Source organism: Aquarana catesbeiana, linkage group LG03 (genome assembly GCF_042186555.1).
Source record: "Aquarana catesbeiana isolate 2022-GZ linkage group LG03, ASM4218655v1, whole genome shotgun sequence".
NCBI classification, from domain to species: Eukaryota; Metazoa; Chordata; class Amphibia; order Anura; family Ranidae; genus Aquarana; species Aquarana catesbeiana.
Window position 1 is genome coordinate 713,202,878 of NC_133326.1, and position 17,612 is coordinate 713,220,489.

At 44.4% G+C, this 17,612-nt stretch overlaps 1 protein-coding gene across 1 annotated transcript in view; it reads right to left on the reverse strand.

Moving 5' to 3' along the window:
• Positions 1-5,044: 5,044 nt before the first annotated feature.
• Positions 5,045-17,612, reverse strand: part of LOC141134357 (uncharacterized) — a 45,366-nt gene continuing 32,798 nt past the window's right edge. Inside the window, exon 2 of the mRNA XM_073623925.1 lies at positions 5,045-10,773. Coding sequence (XP_073480026.1) covers positions 9,121-10,773 — 1,653 coding nt within the window. The 3' untranslated portion in view covers positions 5,045-9,120. The remainder of the gene's footprint in view (positions 10,774-17,612) is intronic.

The window sequence follows — 17,612 nt, forward strand, 5'->3', positions numbered from 1 at the left end:
TATAAGTCAAAAGGAAAAACCGCGCATTATGAGACCACATGAATGATGATAATATTAGTCCACCAGTATTGTGTATCCCAATCAAAAAAGGGACACATTTAGTCCCAATCTAAAAATTTCTTACACATGTAGTGAAATGATAAACAACTTGCATCACAATGTTTGAGCCTGGGTGCATTAGAAGTCATCCATGTAATAACGTAAAAAAAGTCACTGAAAAAACTCTTATCACCACAGATTCTCTAAACAGATATTGCTGCCGATCACCAAGTATTCATAATATAAAATGTCTTTTCTTCACTAGTGGATTTGTGACTTAAAACAAGGAAACACCGTAGAAAAAGTGATTTGGGATAGAAAGGTTCCTCCACCTGGAAAATGACTGCCTCTTACCAGCTGCACAGATCTCTTTTTAGGGAGATCACATCCACTTTAGGCTTATAACCCAGCCAAGGTCTCTGTGTGTGTCAACCAGATGGCACCTCTCCTCCTCTCAGATCGTCCCTGAATACCTCACGATCAGCAGATAGCCAAATTGAAAAGAAAAACTACCATAGTGTAAAACTGTATGCGTTTTATTAATTAAAGGATTGCACTTACAAAATAGTCGAAAATTAGCACCTGTAAAACATTTGAGCCGGCCAGCTCTACAAATGTTCGCCCGTTGCTTCCGGGACTACACGTTGTAATGGTGACGTCAGCATGCCGCTCCTCCCTACGCCGTTTCGTCAAAGGTGACTTTGTCCAGGGGCAGATGTATATAAGTGTAAAATTGTATTGTATTTAGAAACTAAAACAAAACAGCAGCTGTGCACTATAACCCAGATACCAGACACAAACAATATGTAAATAAAGAGTGCAGCACTAAAAATATACTTGCAATATATAACAGGTGCAAAGATTAATAAAGTGCATTCAGTGCAATCAATAGTGTATGAACAATATATAGGAAATCAATAGCAAAATACTGCATAAAAAAGAAATAAGCAGAAATTGAAAATAAAACATGTTTTAATTAAAGTGCAATAAGTGCCATCAATTGTGCAAAAGAATTCAGCTAGAGATCAATTTCAAGCATAAATATCAGTGCAATATATAAAAAGGGTGCAGATCTCTGCAAAAAAATCATATGGGACTAAAGTCAATGTGTAAAGTCCATTGCAAAACCGTGTTAAAATGATGATCAAACACCCAGCTGTGTGACACCCATCACCAAAGTAAAAAATGGAGGCTTACCAGAAAGCCTGCGACCCCCACCCCCTCTTACTCAGGGAGGTCATACAGCGATTGACTGGATCTATGATCCACTGAAGAAAGGCCCAGGTGCTCTCTCAGGTGTCCTTAATTGGTAAACCAGAAGGCTCTCAACAAACCAGGAAGTAGTGCCAAAAACCATCAATGGATCATCTGAAGTATATATGGAACAAAAGACTCCACATAGTGTGATACTGTATCAGCTTCAAATTTAATAAAAAGTAATGCACTTACATCAGATTAGTTAAATGCAGGCAGATAGATACAAAAATCCAAACAAATCCCTTGTAAATGGCCAGATAGCGATCGCGCATGCACAGTAGCGTGTGTACGTATCAGTCCTGACGATCGTTTCGTCATCAATGACGTCATCAGGGGTACGCACACATGCCTGTATCTGTGATATAAATACCCCCATTAGGGAGACATGGAAGTCATGACAAAGGGAACACTCTAACATAGTGGAGCGGGCATTAACTATTATTAATAAAACAGTTGATGTCCAAACCCACATTCAAGCCACGAGGCACATGAGAACACAATTTATAGATCCAATTGGTCTCGGCTCTAGAAATATTCAGTTTGCCATTGCTACCGCGGCAGTGGGGAACATATTTTTCAAGGACAACAAAGGTAGTGCCCGTGGAGTCTCGGTTATGCTTCAAATCATAAAAATTAGAAACATCATGTTTGTCAAAACTCTTTTGGATGTTGGCTATATGTTCTAGCATTTGTGCGCCTCACATATTCCAGGCCACACGGACACTTTATTGAGTAAGTTACTCCTGTGCCCACTGAAGTAAACTCAGTCACCTTTCTCCCCCGGTATGAATTGATTCTATAGGCCTGACATTTCCCACAAAGGTAATAGCCTTTCAGATCTCCGAAAAAGGTAGGTCTAAAAGGAGGGTTTAAGACATTGGGTGCTACTGTTTTTCCTAAATTGGGTGCTCCCCTGAAGATGACCCGGGGTTGGTCAGGCATTAGAGGACCAAGGACACGGTCATTCTTTATAATTGGCCAGTGCCTCTTGATTATCCTCTTGATTGCTCAACGATGGCTTGAGAAGGTAGTAAAAAAAGCTGATCCAAAATCGTCCAAATTTCCACCTCGGACCGGATTATCAGTTATCAGTTGCTGACGATCCCTATTCCCAACTTCCAGTATGAGGGAATCTAAAGCTTTTGTATTATAGCCTTTGGCCAAAAACCTGGTTGTAAGAATGGGTGCGTCCCTCAAGTAGTCATCCAAATGAGTACAGTTGCGTTTTAAATGCAAAAACTGTCCTTTAGGAACTGCACTTACCCAGGAGGGATGGTGACAGGAGTCTAGTGAAATGTACCCATTCTTATCCGTCGGCTTGAAGAAGGTCGAGGTAACAATTCTACTCTCTTGTATTGAGATTTTTAGATCCAGAAAATGGACCTCAATAGAACTCGCCTCATGACTAAGGACTATGCCCCTATTGTTGCTATTCAAAAAGGTCAAAAATGAATTAACTGATTGGAGATCACCATCCCTTATGAAGTGAACATCATAGTTACATAGTTAGTTACATAGTTACATAGTTAGTAAGGTTGAATAAAGACACCAGTCCATCCAGTTCAACCTGAGTGAGTACACCCTCACATCAGTCCCTACCCTTAAGGAGCCAACAATCCAAGGTCCCCAACTCACATTCATATACTAAAGCCAATTTTTGGACAGAAGCCAATTAACCTACCAACATGTCTTTGGAGTGTGGGAGGAAACCGGAGTACCCGGAGGAAACCCACGCAGGCACAGGGAGAACATGCAAACTCCAGGCAGGTAGTGTCGTGGTTGGGATTCGAACCAGCGACCCTTTTACTGCTAGGTGAGAGTGCTACCCACTACACCACTGTGCCGCCCATCGATGAATCTTTTCAATATAATTTACTCTGAACGTCTATTACATAGAATTGTGTCCTCTTCCCACTTCAACATGAAAAGGTTGGTCATACTGGGGGCAAATTTTTCCCCCATGGCCACGCCTTTCGTTTGCAGATAAAATACACCATCATGCCTGAAGTAGTTGTGTGACATGGAAAAATCGAGCAATTCTAAAATAAAATTACTTTGTACAGAGGGAACAGTGGAATCCTGAGAGAGAAAGCATTGGACCGCTTCATAGTGCAATTTGTGTGAAATGGCTGTATACAAAGATGCAACCTCTGCAGTCACCAATAGATACATGGGCTTCCATTCAATAGTATTTAAAATATTAATAACATGTTTCATATCCTTAAGAAAAGAAGGAGTACCCATCACCAATGGCTGCAAGTAATAATCAATATACTTGCCTACTCGGGATGTAATAGAATCGATGCCACTGATGATGGGTCCTCCTGGGGGATTTACCAAGGTTTTATGAATTTTGGGCTGCGAGTACACAGTAGGCAATCTAGGGGCCAGGGGTACCAGATGTTCCTCCTCCTTTTTATTCAAAATGCCCATATTGAAACCTTTCTCTACAAGTAATTTCAATTCCATTTTAAATTTCAACGTATTGTCCATGGTGTAAAGGGGTATATGTATCACTATCTGATCCAGAAATACGATAGCCCCTCCCTTGTCCACTGGTCGGACTACAATATTCTTTCTAATACATAGAGTCCTATTAAGATCCATTTTCTGGATCTGAAAATCTCGATGCAAGAGGGTAGAATTGTTACCTCGACCTTCTTCAAGCCGACAGATAGGAATGGGTACATTCCACTAGACTCCTGTCACCATCCCTCCTGGGTAAGTGCAGTTTCTATAGGCCAGTTTTTGTGTTTAAAATGCAACTGTACTCATTTGGATGACTACTTGAGGGAAGCACCCATTCTTAAAACCAGGTTTTTGGCCAAAGGCTATAATGAAAAAGCTTTAGATTGCCTCATACTGGAAGTTGGGAATAGGGATCGTCAGCAATTGATAACTGATAATCCAGTCCGAGGTGGAAATTCGGATGATTTTGGATCAGCTTTGTTTACTACCTTCTCAAGCCATCATTGGGCAATCAAGAGGATAATTAAGAGGCACTTGCCAATTATAAAGAATGACTGCTCTAATGCCTGACCAACCCCGGGTCTTCCTCAGGGGAGCACCCAATTTAAGAAAAACAGTAGCACCCAATGTCTTAAGCCCTTCTAGTAGACTCACCTTTTTTGGAGATCTGGAAGATTATTACCTTTATGGGAAATGTCAGGCCTGTAGAATCAATACATACCGGGGGAGAAAGGTGACTGAGTTTACTTCAGTGGGCACAGGAGTAACTTACCCAATAAAGGTGTCCGTGTTAAGCCTCCATTTTTTACTTTGGTGATGGGTGTCACACAGCTGGGTGTTTGATCATCATTTCAACATGGTTTTGCAATGGACTTTACACATTGACTTTAGTCCCATATGATTTTTTTGCAGACATCTGCTCTCTTTTTATATATTGCACTGATATTTATGTTTGAAATTCATCTCTAGTTGAATTTTAGGTTTTGCACAATTGATGGCACTTATTGCACTTTAATTATTACATGTTCTATTTAATTTTTGCATATTTATTTTTTATGCAATATTTTGCTATTGATTTCCTATATATTGTTCCTAAATTATTGATTGCACTGAATGCACTTTATTAATCTTTGCACCTGTTATATGCCTTGTTTTATATATTGCAAGTATATTTTTAGCGCTGCACTCTTTATTTACAATAGCCAGATGTATAGTACAGTGGCAGGAATATGTGATCAGCTTGATTGGGCTGCAATTTAAGAAGGAGAGAGGAGGCAAGTTTTATAGTGAAATAAAAAGTAGAGTTTATTATTTCAGAGAGAAATTCCAGAACTATTGTACAGACTCCATGCACAGTATGTAGGCAGCTTTTACTAGGACACAGTTTTAAAGGGAGAGACCAGTCAGCTCCCCCCACAAACTGATCCATCAACACAGACACCTGCACCCCCACTCACTTACACCCCCCACACTGATCCATCAACACAGACACCTGCACCCCCACTCCCTGACACACCAATAACCCCCCACACTGATCCATCAACACAGACACCTGCACCCCCCACACTGATCCATCAGCACAGACACCTGCACCCCCCACACTGATCCATCCACAAAGACACCTGCACCCCACTCTCTGACATCCCTACACCCCGCACACTGACCCATCAACACAGTCACCTGCACCCCCACTCACTGACACCCCAACACCCCCACACTGATCCACCAACACAGACACCTGCATCCCACCCCTACAACCCCCACACTGATCCATCAACATAGACACCTCCACCCCCACTCACTGACACCCCTACACCCCGCACACTGATCCGTCAACACCGACTCCAGATTCCCACCCCTACACCCCCCACACTGATCCATCAACACAGACACCTCCACCCCCACTCACTGACACCCCTACACCCCCCACACTGATCCATCAGCACAGACACCTGCACCCCCACTCATTGACACAGCAACATCCCCCACACTGATCCATCAACACAGACACCTGCACCCCACCCTTACACCCCCCACACTGATCCATCAACACAGACACCTGCATCCCCACTCACTGACACCCCAACACCCCCACACTGATCCATCAACACAGACACCCGCACCCCCACCCCTACAACCCCCACACTGATCCATCAACATAGACACCTCCACCCCCACTGACACCCCTACACCCCGCACACTGATCCGTCAACACAGACCCCAGATTCCCACCCCTACACCCCCCACACTGATCCATCAACATAGATACCTCCACCCCCACTCACTGACACCCCTACACCCCCCACACTGATCCGTCAGAATAGACACCTGCACCCCCACTCATTGACACAGCAACATCCCCCACACTGATCCATCAACACAGACACCTGCACCCCGACTCACTGACACCCCTATACCCCCCACGCTGATCACCACTAGTACATCTCTCCAGGTAAACACTGCACCCCCAGATCAGTGCCAGATCAGTGCACCCCATCACCTCTTACCACTGAACATAGTCATACTGACTGAGGAACCTTTGGCCAGCCCAGAGGCGGGATAAAGAGACTCCACCCACTTTGTCCTTTCAGGGTAAAGTGGGAGATTCTCTTGAAAACCCTCCAAACCCCCCTATATATTCTGCTTTGCTGTTGCCCAATATGTTGTTGCTCCATCAAAGCCCTTGCTAGGTTCTCAATTTCCCGGGTATGAGGGATCATGTGATTTTCTCCCAGCATACAATGCTCAGGCCTAAGCAGCCAATTGCCAGGCTTGAATACTGTCACATGAGGGAGGGGGAGGGGTGACAACATCAATCCTGTGTAAGTTCTGACATAATCCAGCATGGAGCCTACACGGGGGGGTGGATGGAGCAGCAGAGGAGAGCAATATTGGGGAATATAAAGGGGTCGGGTTGGGCCCTGAGTGGACAAGTGTCAAAGTCTCTTTAAGACCATTTGGCATCCCAAAACAATGTGACATACTTGGGTCTCAAAAAAAATAAAAACAATAAAGCCTCATATAGGATCCCTAGGTAATGAGACACACTTGGGGCCCCAGACAGACTCCTTTAGCAGCCAAGGCAAAAAATCAAAGTGTCCTCCCCCCATGAGCTGTGAACTATAGCGGTAAAAGTTGCAGGTTCTGCCATTTTTGTGCCTCCATCCCGCTGAAGTACCCAAGTTGGTCGCCTCTTCTGTAACTCTTTGGCTCGGCCCTGCCACCAGACCCTTGGAAATGTTTGGGGCCCCCAGACAATATTAGATTTTTTTAGGCAGAATGGGAAATATTTGGGCCCCCAGGGACTGGGGCATATTTGGGGAACCCTAGAGCGTGAGACCCAATCAGTTTGGTGTGACTGTGAGCAGCACTGTGATGTATATTGCTGTTCAGCATGTTCAGGGCCACAGAGGGGGTAGAACCGGCCCTCCTGTATGGGGTCTGGGCAGCTTTATGGTGCAGGCAGTTCGAAAAGCTGCTGATCACAGCTCAGAGCCCCCACCATCTCCCCCACAGTACAGATGACTTCTCCTTCCTGGTGGTTGCTCCAGGGGGATCGGTTTCAGGGACTGTCCACCCACTCCTCTGATCACCCTTCTCCTGTCCACAATCCCCATTCCATTCAGCTCTGATCCCCCTGTGTCCCTTAGCTCTTCCAGCTTCTTTTCCTCTCCCTCCCGCTGGCTGTCAGCTGCTGCGAGCACAGAGGAGGACCAGTAAATGTGTCAAATTTATCAGCCCCTTCCTTTCCTGAATGAACATAGTGAGTGATTGATACTGATCACTTCTGTGTTCATCCATAATTGAAGTGTGTTTACTATGCTTCCGTTTGTGAATAAATAGAAAGCCTCTGTACAGAGCACCTCCTGTTCATTTATTCTCTGCAGAGAAAGGATTGGGGATCCCTGTCCTCAATCTCCTCCTCTGTCACAAGAGTGAATCATCAGGGGTCTGTTTAGACCCCTGATATTTCACCACCCCCTCCCCCTTACAGGGCTGTTAAAAACTGTAAAAAATAAAAAAAATCAATTGTAAAAAAAACTTAACTAAGGGTTCCTTCCCACAGGTACTCTGGCCGCATAAATGAGTAATTTGTTCATGCGGCTGAAGCCGTGTTCAGAGCCATACACCTGACCCCACACACCCATCCAGGCTGGGGGGTCCCTGTCAGGTAAAGTACGGGGCCCCATGATTTCTAACAGCAGCCCTGAGCGTGTTCTCCGGTCTCACCCTCTTTGGCTTTCCATATATTCTACATATTACCAGCCTAATGTATGCCGTGTCTCTGTAAGGTATTGTCCTCTCTGGTGGGGAAGATGAGGGTGAGACCGGAGAACATGCTGCACAGCAATATACATCTCAGTGCTGATAACAGTGACACCAACACAATTATATTACTGATACATTCTATTAAAGTCTATGCCAAGCTAAGAACTTTTCTTTATAGTTTTGGATGGAGTGAGGAAGGATTAGAACACCTGTTGGGTTTTTACTGCTATCTGGCGATTCCAGATAGGAGAGGAAATCAGCAAAGGGGACCCAGACATACATTTTTAGTAGAATAGGGGAAGGCTAGAGCCACAGTCAGATTTTATTACAATTGTGGAGAGCTCTCCTCACTTCCTGCTTGGTAAAATCTTGTCACCGGGACAGGAAGTGAGGAGAAATCTAATGGAGATCTGGATAGTCTAGTAAAAACCTGACAGGGGTTCTAATTCTCCCCCACTCCACCCAAAACTAAGAAAAGAAAACATTATGGGTGGACATACACTTTAATGATACATCACATTTCATTGTCTTAGCAGTAAATCTCTAGATCCCTTCTTCATATATTTCCTCTGAGATTGTTACATTTCTTTTCATCTCTATTTAGTATAGATTGTATGGAATAGGAGGAGGAAAGAGAGGAGAGGTGACCCCATCCTATCCAATCACAGCGACCGCACTGCACCCCGCACAGAGCGACTGCATGGGGGAGGGGCAGATAATAGGGGGAGGGGCCAGAGGAGGAGATTGGTGATGTCACACGCTGTGATAACTTTCTGTTTAATGATTACAATGAAAGTAATTGTCATGGGATAGATAGATAGATAGATAGATAGATAGATAGATAGATAGATAGATAGATAGATAGATAGATAGATAGATAGGCCACACCCCTCTTTACTGACAAATAGGAACATGTCATTCACTGTTACTCCAGTAACTGGAGAGATCTCCTATCCAATCACAGGGAGTGACAGAGGGAGAAATCTCACATTTATCAAAAACCTGCAGGGCACTGAATTTTCTACCAATCCCACTACCCATGCCTGTGACATCACCAGTCTCTGGGCGGAGTTCTCACTATGACTATTATTCCCTATTCCCCCCACAGATCTTTATACAACCTCTCCATACACCTATCACAGCATGGAGGGGCTCAGTGAAGGTGGTGGTGAAGGTGTGGAGATGTCGGATCGGGTCACACAGATCATAAAAGGAGATCCGCTCGACCTCATAATCCAGATCTATCCTGACTCTGTTACTGGAGATATTGGAGGGTAAGAGGATCTCTTTACTGTCATGTCTCACCCCATAGTAATTTTCTTTCCTCCACAAACACCAGGACTTCTTATTCTTTCCAATCAGTGACCGCTTTCCTCCCCTCTCTATACGGGGGTAACACATCCCGACTATCCACCAATCTGATCCCCCGACATCCACTTCCCAGTAATGTCTCCCAGAGGAGAAACTCCGACTGCTCAACACCTGAGAATAACGCTGAAATCTCTCTGGTGTTTCTGGATAATTCTGTTTTCTATCTGACCTGGATACAGTTTTCCTGTCATCTGATATATGTAGTTTATTATTAGCTGTGTTTACATCCAGTAATATGTCTGCAGCTCTCTGTATATAGAAGTATACATTTCCTTCAGTTATTATATCAGATAATGTGTGTAATGTGTGTGATATCCTATCCACATCCAGACCCCCTCCATCATGGAGGAGTTCCTCATGTCTCTCTCTGTCCTCATTATCTCCATCCTCAGTATCACACAAGTCACCTGTGTCTGATTCCTGTAAGACAGTCAGTGGATCCGTCATGTTACACAGCTCCTCAATGTGACGCATCTTCCTGGACAGATCCTCCTTCTTTATTTCCAGATCCCGGATGGAGATGGAGATCCGCTCTGCCCTCCCGGAGATTTCCCTCAGGACTCTCTTCTCCAGGTCTTCCAGACGTCTCCTGAGATCTCTAAACTGGACAGTGACTCTCTCGGTGTCACCAGATGCTTTTTCTTCTACTTTCCTCCTGTGTTCCTGCAGTCTCTGGACTCTTTCCTCCGTCTCCTCTCTCTTTATCAGAAGGTTCTGCAGAACATTCCTCAGTGTCTCCTTCTTCTTCTCAGAAGCCTCATCCAGTATCTCCACCTGGTGTCCTCGATGTTCTCCAGCCAAAGTGCAGGACACACAGATACAGGTCTCATCCTCAGTGCAGTAATACTTCAAAATTTCTTTATGGATGGAGCATTTCCTGCTCTCCATGGACAAGGTGGGGTCACATAAGACGTGTTCTGGAGACTTTTTGTGGACTCTCAGGTGTTTATCACACAGAGAAACCTCACAGTGCAGACAGGATCTAACAGCAGGTACAGGATAGTCCACACAGTGATTACAGAAGACCCCGGACTCCTCCTGATCTGGCTGAGCAGACAGGAAATTCCCCACTATATTACGTAGTGTTATGTTCCTCTGCAGTGCAGGCCGATCCGGAAACTTCTCTCTGCAGTCAGGACAGGAATATCCTCCAGACCCCCCCTGTGTATCCAGCACACGATCAATACAGACCCGACAGAAGTTGTGACCACATCTCAGGTTTACAGGATCTGTATAAATGTTCAGACAGACGGAACATTCCAGCTCAGCTCTCAGGTTAGCAGACGCCATTGCTGACAGTAGAAGAGAGAAATGAAAGTGAAAGTCTCTGACACCGGAGAAGAATGCAGTTGGGAGGGTCACATCCTCCTACACAGGGGGAGGCTGATCCAGATCAGTATTAACCACTTCACCACTTTAAGACTAGCCTCGTTTTGGATTTTAGGTGTTTACAAGTTTAAAACAGGTTTTTTTGCTAGAAAATTACTTAGAACCCCCAAACATTATATATTGTTTTTTTTCTAACACCCTAGAGAATAAAATAGCGGTCATTGCAATACTTTTTTTTGCACCGTATTTGCGCAGCGATCTTCTAAGCGCACTTTTTTTGGAAAAAATTCACTTTTTTGAATAAAAAATAAGACAACAGTAAAGTTAGCCCAATTTTTTTTTATATTGTGAAATATAATGTTACGCCAAGTAAATTGATACCCATCATGTCATGCTTTAAAATTGCGCCCGCTCGTGGAATGGCGTCAAACTTTTACCCTTAAAAATCTCCATAGGCGACGTTTAAAAAATTCTACAGATTGCATGTTTTGCGTTACAGAGGAGGTCTAGGGCTAGAATTATTGCTCTCGCTCTACCGGTCGCGGCAATACCTCACATGTGTGGTTTGACCACCGTTTTCATATGCGGGCGCTACTCACGTATGCGTTCACTTCTGCGCGCGAGCTCGGCGAGATGGGGCGCTTTAAAAATTTTTTTTTTTTTTATTATTTATTTTACTTTATTTTATTTATTTTTTTCACTGTTTTTAAAAAAAAAAAAATTGGATCACTTTTATTCCTATTACAAGGAATGTAAACATCCCTTGTAATAGAAAAAAGCATGACAGGTCCTCTTAAATATGAGATCTGGGGTCAAAAAGTCCTCAGATCTCATATTAACACTAAAATGCAAAAAAAAAAAAAAAAGTCGTTTAAAAAAATGACACAAGAAAAAATGTGCCTTTAAGAGAAGTGGGCGGAGCTGATGTAATGACGTCGCTCCGGCCGTCACATGGTATGGAGACGGGTGGGGGCCATCTTAGCCTCACTCATCTCCATACCGAGGAAGTGACAGGACCCGATCGCCTCCGCCGCTACTGACGGCTCCGGTAAGCGGCGGAGGGTGCGGGAGAGCGGCGGGAGTGGGGGTCGCACCTCTCCCGCCGCCGATAACGGTGATCTCACGGCGAACCCGCCGCAGAGACCACCATTATCGTGTACAGAACCGCCCGCTGAAAAGATGGATACCTCGGTTGTGGCAGCAGCTGCTGCCGTTACCGAGATATCCATCTTTAAAAAAATGACGTATATATACAGTGGGCGGTCTGGAAGTGACCAAGCCTCTTTTTGAGATGTGTTGTTTACAAGTTAAAAACAATTTTTTTGCTAGAAAATTACTTAGAACCCCCAAACATTATGCATTTTCTTTTCTAACACCCTAGAGTATAAAATGGCGGTCGTTGCAAAACTTTCTGTCACGCTGTATTTGCGCAGCGGTTTTAAAAGCGCACTTTTTTTTCGAAAAAATACACTTTTTTTAATTAAAAAATAAGACAACAGTAAAGTTAGCCCAATTTTTTTTTATATTGTGAAAGATAATGTTACGCTGAGTAAATTGAAACCCAACATGTCACGCTTCAAAATTGCGCCCGCTCATGGAATGGCGACAAACTTTTACCCTTAAAATCTCCAAAGGCGACGTTAAAAAAAATCTACAGGTTGCATGTTTTAAGTTACAGAGGAGGTCTAGTGCTAGAATTATTGCTCTCACTCTACCGATCGTGGCGATACCTCACATGTGCATGCGAGCTCGGCGGGACATGGCACGTTTAAATTTTTTTTTCTTATTTATTTTACCTTTTTATTTTTTATATTTACACTGTTTAAAAAAAAATGGGTCACTTTTATTCCTATTACTAGGAATGTAAAAATCCCTTGTAATAGAAAAAAGCATGACAAGACCTCTTAAATATGAGATCTGGGGTCAAAAAGACCTCAGATCTCATATTTACACTTAGCCCCGGTTCACCCTGAGGCAGCGCGACTTGCAGCGCGACTGCCTCAGGCGACCTGGACACGACAGGGGCGGCGACTTGCAAAACGACTTCTACATAGAAGTCTATGCAAGTCGCCTCAAGTCGCCCCCAAAGTAGTACAGGAACCTTTTTCTAAGTCAGAGTGACTTGCGTCGCTCTGATTAGAACGGTTCCATTGTACAGAACGGGACGCTACTTGTCAGGCGGCTAGGTCGCCTGACAAGTCGTCCTAGTGTGAACCGACCCTTAAATGCAATAAAAAATAAAATAAAAAAATTTGTCATTTAAAAAAATAAATAAAAATAAATAGCCCTTTAAGAGCTATGGGCAGAAGTGACATTTTGATGTCGCTTCTGCCCTGCATTGTTATGGAGACGGGTGAGGGTCATCTTCCCCTCACTCACCTCCATGCCCAGCGAGAGTGAAGATCCGACCGCCCCCACCGCTGCCGACAGCTCTGGTAAACGGCGGAGGGCACCGGAGCGCGGTGGAAGGGGGGGCCCCTCTCCCGCCGCCGATAAAAGTGAAGTCGCGGCGAATCCACTGCAGAGACCACTCTTATCGGAACCCGGACCGCTGGCTGAAGAAGAGCATACCGGGGTTATGGCAGCTTGCTGCTGCCATAACAACGATATCCCCCTTCAAAGTAAGGACGTATATCGTTGTTCCGCGGTCTGGAAGTGGTTAAAGTACTGAAAAGGAAGGTTTTTTCCACAGTAGTAAAGATAATTGTTGTGGAAATTTTATTATGTGTGTTTTATAGATTGTCATCTGTCTCCCTGTGTCTGATTTAATCGAGGAGCGCTCTAGCAGAGCGCACTTGGGTTGAATCGAGACCAGCGGTAAAAACGGTCATTATGAAAACCTTCTCATGGGATGTGAGACGTGTTCTCTGTGTGTGTGGAGGTTTGTTGGTTTGTAGGTATCAAGCGCAATGCGCTGGGCTTCTTGCCTTCAGATGGCTATGCACATTAGAGAAGTGAAGTCCACATAACCAGAGAAACATATATCTCTCTTGCAGACTTTGCTATCCCCTTTTGGATACATATCTGTTTTTATAAGAGGACATTGATATCTGCCTTGTCGGTGTACTCGTACCGTATATTGACAACAGCAGTAGCAATGTCCCCTCAGATTGTCTCAAGCTTGTAAGGACAAGTAGAATGATCTTACTAGATACTGTTTACTTTGAACAGTATTGAGTAGGCTCCATGCTGATTAACCGCTTGGTGACCGCCTCACCTATACTGCGGCAGAAGGGCACGTACAGGCAGAATCACGTACCTGTACATTGCCCTTTAAGGGGCAGCCTGTGGGAGCACATGAGGCAAGCTCCGTGAGTCGGGTCGCGGGTCCCGCGGACTCGATGTCCGCGGGGATACCCGCGATCGACTCACGGAGAGGAAGAACGGGGAGATGCTAATGTAAACAAACATCTCGCCGTTCTGCCTAGTGACAGTGTCACTGATCTCTGCTCCCTGTGATCGGGAGCAGAGATCAGTGACGTGCCACACACAGCCCCTCCTCTCCCACAGTTAGAAACACTCCCTAGGACACACTTAACCCCTACACTGCTACCTAGTGGTTAACCCCTTCACTGCCAGTGTCATTTACACAGGAATCAGTGCATTTGTATAGCACTGATTGCTGTATAAATGACAATGGTCCCAAAAATGTGTCAAAAATGTCCGATGTGTCTGCCACAATGTCACAGTCGTGATAAAAATCACTGATCGCCGCCATTACTAGTAAAAAAAAATTATTAATAAAAATGCCATAAAACTATCCCCTATTTTGTAAACGCTATAACTTTTGCGCAAACCAATCAATAAACGCTTATTGCGATTTTTTTTTACCAAAAATATGTAGAATACGTATCGGCCTAAACTGAAGAAAAAACATTTTTTTATATATTTTTGGGGGATATTTATTATAGCAAAATGTAAAAAATAATACGTTTTTTTCAAAATTGTCGCTTTTTTTTTGTTTATAGCGCAAAAAAGAAAAACCGCAGAGGTGATCAAATACCACCAAAAGAAAGCTCTATTTTGGGGAAAAAAAGGACGTCAATTTTGTTTGGGAGCCACGTCGCACAACCGCGAAATTGTCAGTTAAAACGACGCCGTGCCGAATCGCAAAAAGTGCTCTGGTCAGGAAGGGGGTAAATTCTTCCAGGGCTGAAGTGGGTAAGACGGGGCGTGTGCACTCCCCCTCCCCCTTTCCCTTCCTGTGAGTGCCCTCCCCTTTAGTGTCATTTACTGTGATGTCATTTTGCATGGAGGAAGTGATTGGTTGTTGGGGCCAAGAGTTTCTGTGTTGTCATATCCTTATTTGGTCATATCCTGTGTTGAGGTCACATGCTGTGTGTGGCTTCCTGTTTATGTGTAAATAAAAGCAGATGCACGGCTCAGAAAGGCAGTCATGCTGATGGAGCTGAGAACGTAAGCTATGATGGTGGTGTCTGTTTACTTGGGGATGCAAGGGAAATGGAATGATAGGTAAGGTACATTATATCATTAGATGGAATGTGTGCTTAGGAGCACAGGAGATATGGCTGTGTGCATAGGGTACAGCCAAATTTCCCGGACATAATCAAACCTCCCAACTTTTTAGGGAAAGATGGGTGTAAAGAAGAACACACTAAGGCCTCATGTACACTGCTGCTGGTAGACGAACGTTTAGGAGCAGTTGGCAGTTTTTTTTAACTGCCCCTAAACTCTCCTCTATGTTATCTTATCTGTCCATGTACACAGGGTCGTTTATAGTCGTTTCTAGGAAGTTGAGATTAGAGGCATTTTTTTGGAATGCAAAAAAAGACGTGCAGAAGCTGAGTTTACAGGCATTTCAAGCGCCAAGCACTTTTAAACGCAGTAACTTGCGTTTAGCCATGTTTAGTTTACAGGCGTTTTTCATTTTTGGCTTTTTTTTTTAACAATTCTAAACGCGAACGCGGCAAAACGCCACTATACATGGCATGTAAACATGGCAAAACGGACGTTTTAAACATGGGTTACTATCCTGTCAAGTTAAATCGTTCAGGAGAGGTTGTAAAAGCGTCCCGTGTACATGAAGCCTAAGGCCCCTTGCCCACTAGACGTTTAGTCCAAGTGTGTCCAATTCTGGGATATTAGTGTTCCCAGGAGCCACAGGTGCAGCATCTAGACCTGCTTCCTGCAGCCTGTCGAAAGGCTGACATACACTGCAGCTGGATGGGGCTGAACACTCTTACTGCCTTAGGGAGAAAGGAGGCCCAGGCACTAAAGACCACCATTTCTTTGTGAAGAACAAGGAAGGGTTCCTTACTAGGGACGAGCTTCGTGTTCGAGTCGAACCCATGTTCGACTCGAACATCGGCTGTTCGGTCGTTCGCCGAATTGCGAACGATATGGGCTGTTCGCGCCAAATTCGTGTGGCGCGTCACGGCCCATAATTCACTGCGGCATCGCAGTGCATTGCTGGCTGATGATTGGCCAAGCATGCACTATGACCCGCATGCTTGGCCAATCACAGCGCCGCCTGAACAGAGAGTCGTAATTGGCCAAAGCCAAGGAGGCTTTCGCCAATTATGGCTCAGGGGATTTAGTACACGCCCCACACTATATAAGGCCGCCTGCACGGCGGCCCTGTGCAGTGTGTTCCGGTGTGCTGAGAGATAGAGAGAGAGAGAGACAGTGTCATTTCATTTGAGTTAGCTAGATTAGGCAGGACAGTCAGTCAGTTAGCTGCACTTACAGTGTATTGTGTATATATATGCATCCCAGGTGTTGCATATATATATATATATATATACACTATTCAGTTTAGCTAGATCCGTTCCTGTTATCTTCCTACTGACGGGCAGGCTTGTCTTGTAACAGTATTTACAGCTACCTGAAGATAATTACTGGTGTTCTTTTGATCCTATTAGTACCACAGTCAGGCAGCTAGACTATTTAAAGTTAGTGCAGTGCGTCCTGCTCACAGTGTTCAGCTAGATCCGTTCCTGTTATCTTCTTACTGACAGGCAGGCTTGTCTTGTTACAGTATATACAGCTACCTGAAGAAAATTACTGGTGTTCTTTTGATCCTATTAGTACCACAGTCAGGCAGCTAGACTATTTAAAGTTAGTGCAGTGCGTCCTGCTCACAGTGTTCAGCTAGATCCGTTCCTGTTATCTTCCTACTGACAGGCAGGCTTGTCTTGTAACCGTATTTACAGCTACCTGAAGAAAATTACTGGTGTTCTTTTGATGCTATTAGTACCACAGTCAGGCAGCTAGACTATTTAAAGTTAGTGCAGTGCATCCTGCTCACAGTGTTCAGCTAGATCTGTTCCTGTTATCTTCCTACTGACAGGCAGGCTTGTCTTGTAACAGTATTTACAGCTACCTGAAGAAAATTACTGGTGTTCTTTTGATCCTATTAGTACCACAGTCAGGCAGCTAGACTATTTACAGTTAGTGCAGTTCGTCCTGCTCACAGTGTTCTGCTAAACCTACAAGTTAGTGGGGTATGTCCTGCTCACAGTGTTCTGCTAAACCTACAAGTTAGTGGGGTGCGTCCTGCTCACAGTGTTCAGCTAAAGCTACCTGTAGAAGGTTGGTGGTGTTCTCATACTACAGGCAGGCAGTTGATTTTGCTAGCTGCAGTATCAGTACATATATATATATATATATATATATATATATATATATATATATATATATATCCCAACTTAGTGCAGCTAGAGGCCATTAGTATGTCTGGAAGGCCAAGAAGGAGAGGCAGACAGTCACAAGCCAATAAGAGAGGGCAAGCAGACTCTGTGTCTAGTGCTGGTCGTGGAGACGATGCATTCTCATCAGCACGTGGCCGTGGGACACGCTTGGCCTTTTTTTCGGCAGCTGGCCGTGTTGAGCCGCAACATGCGGAAGACTTGGTCGAG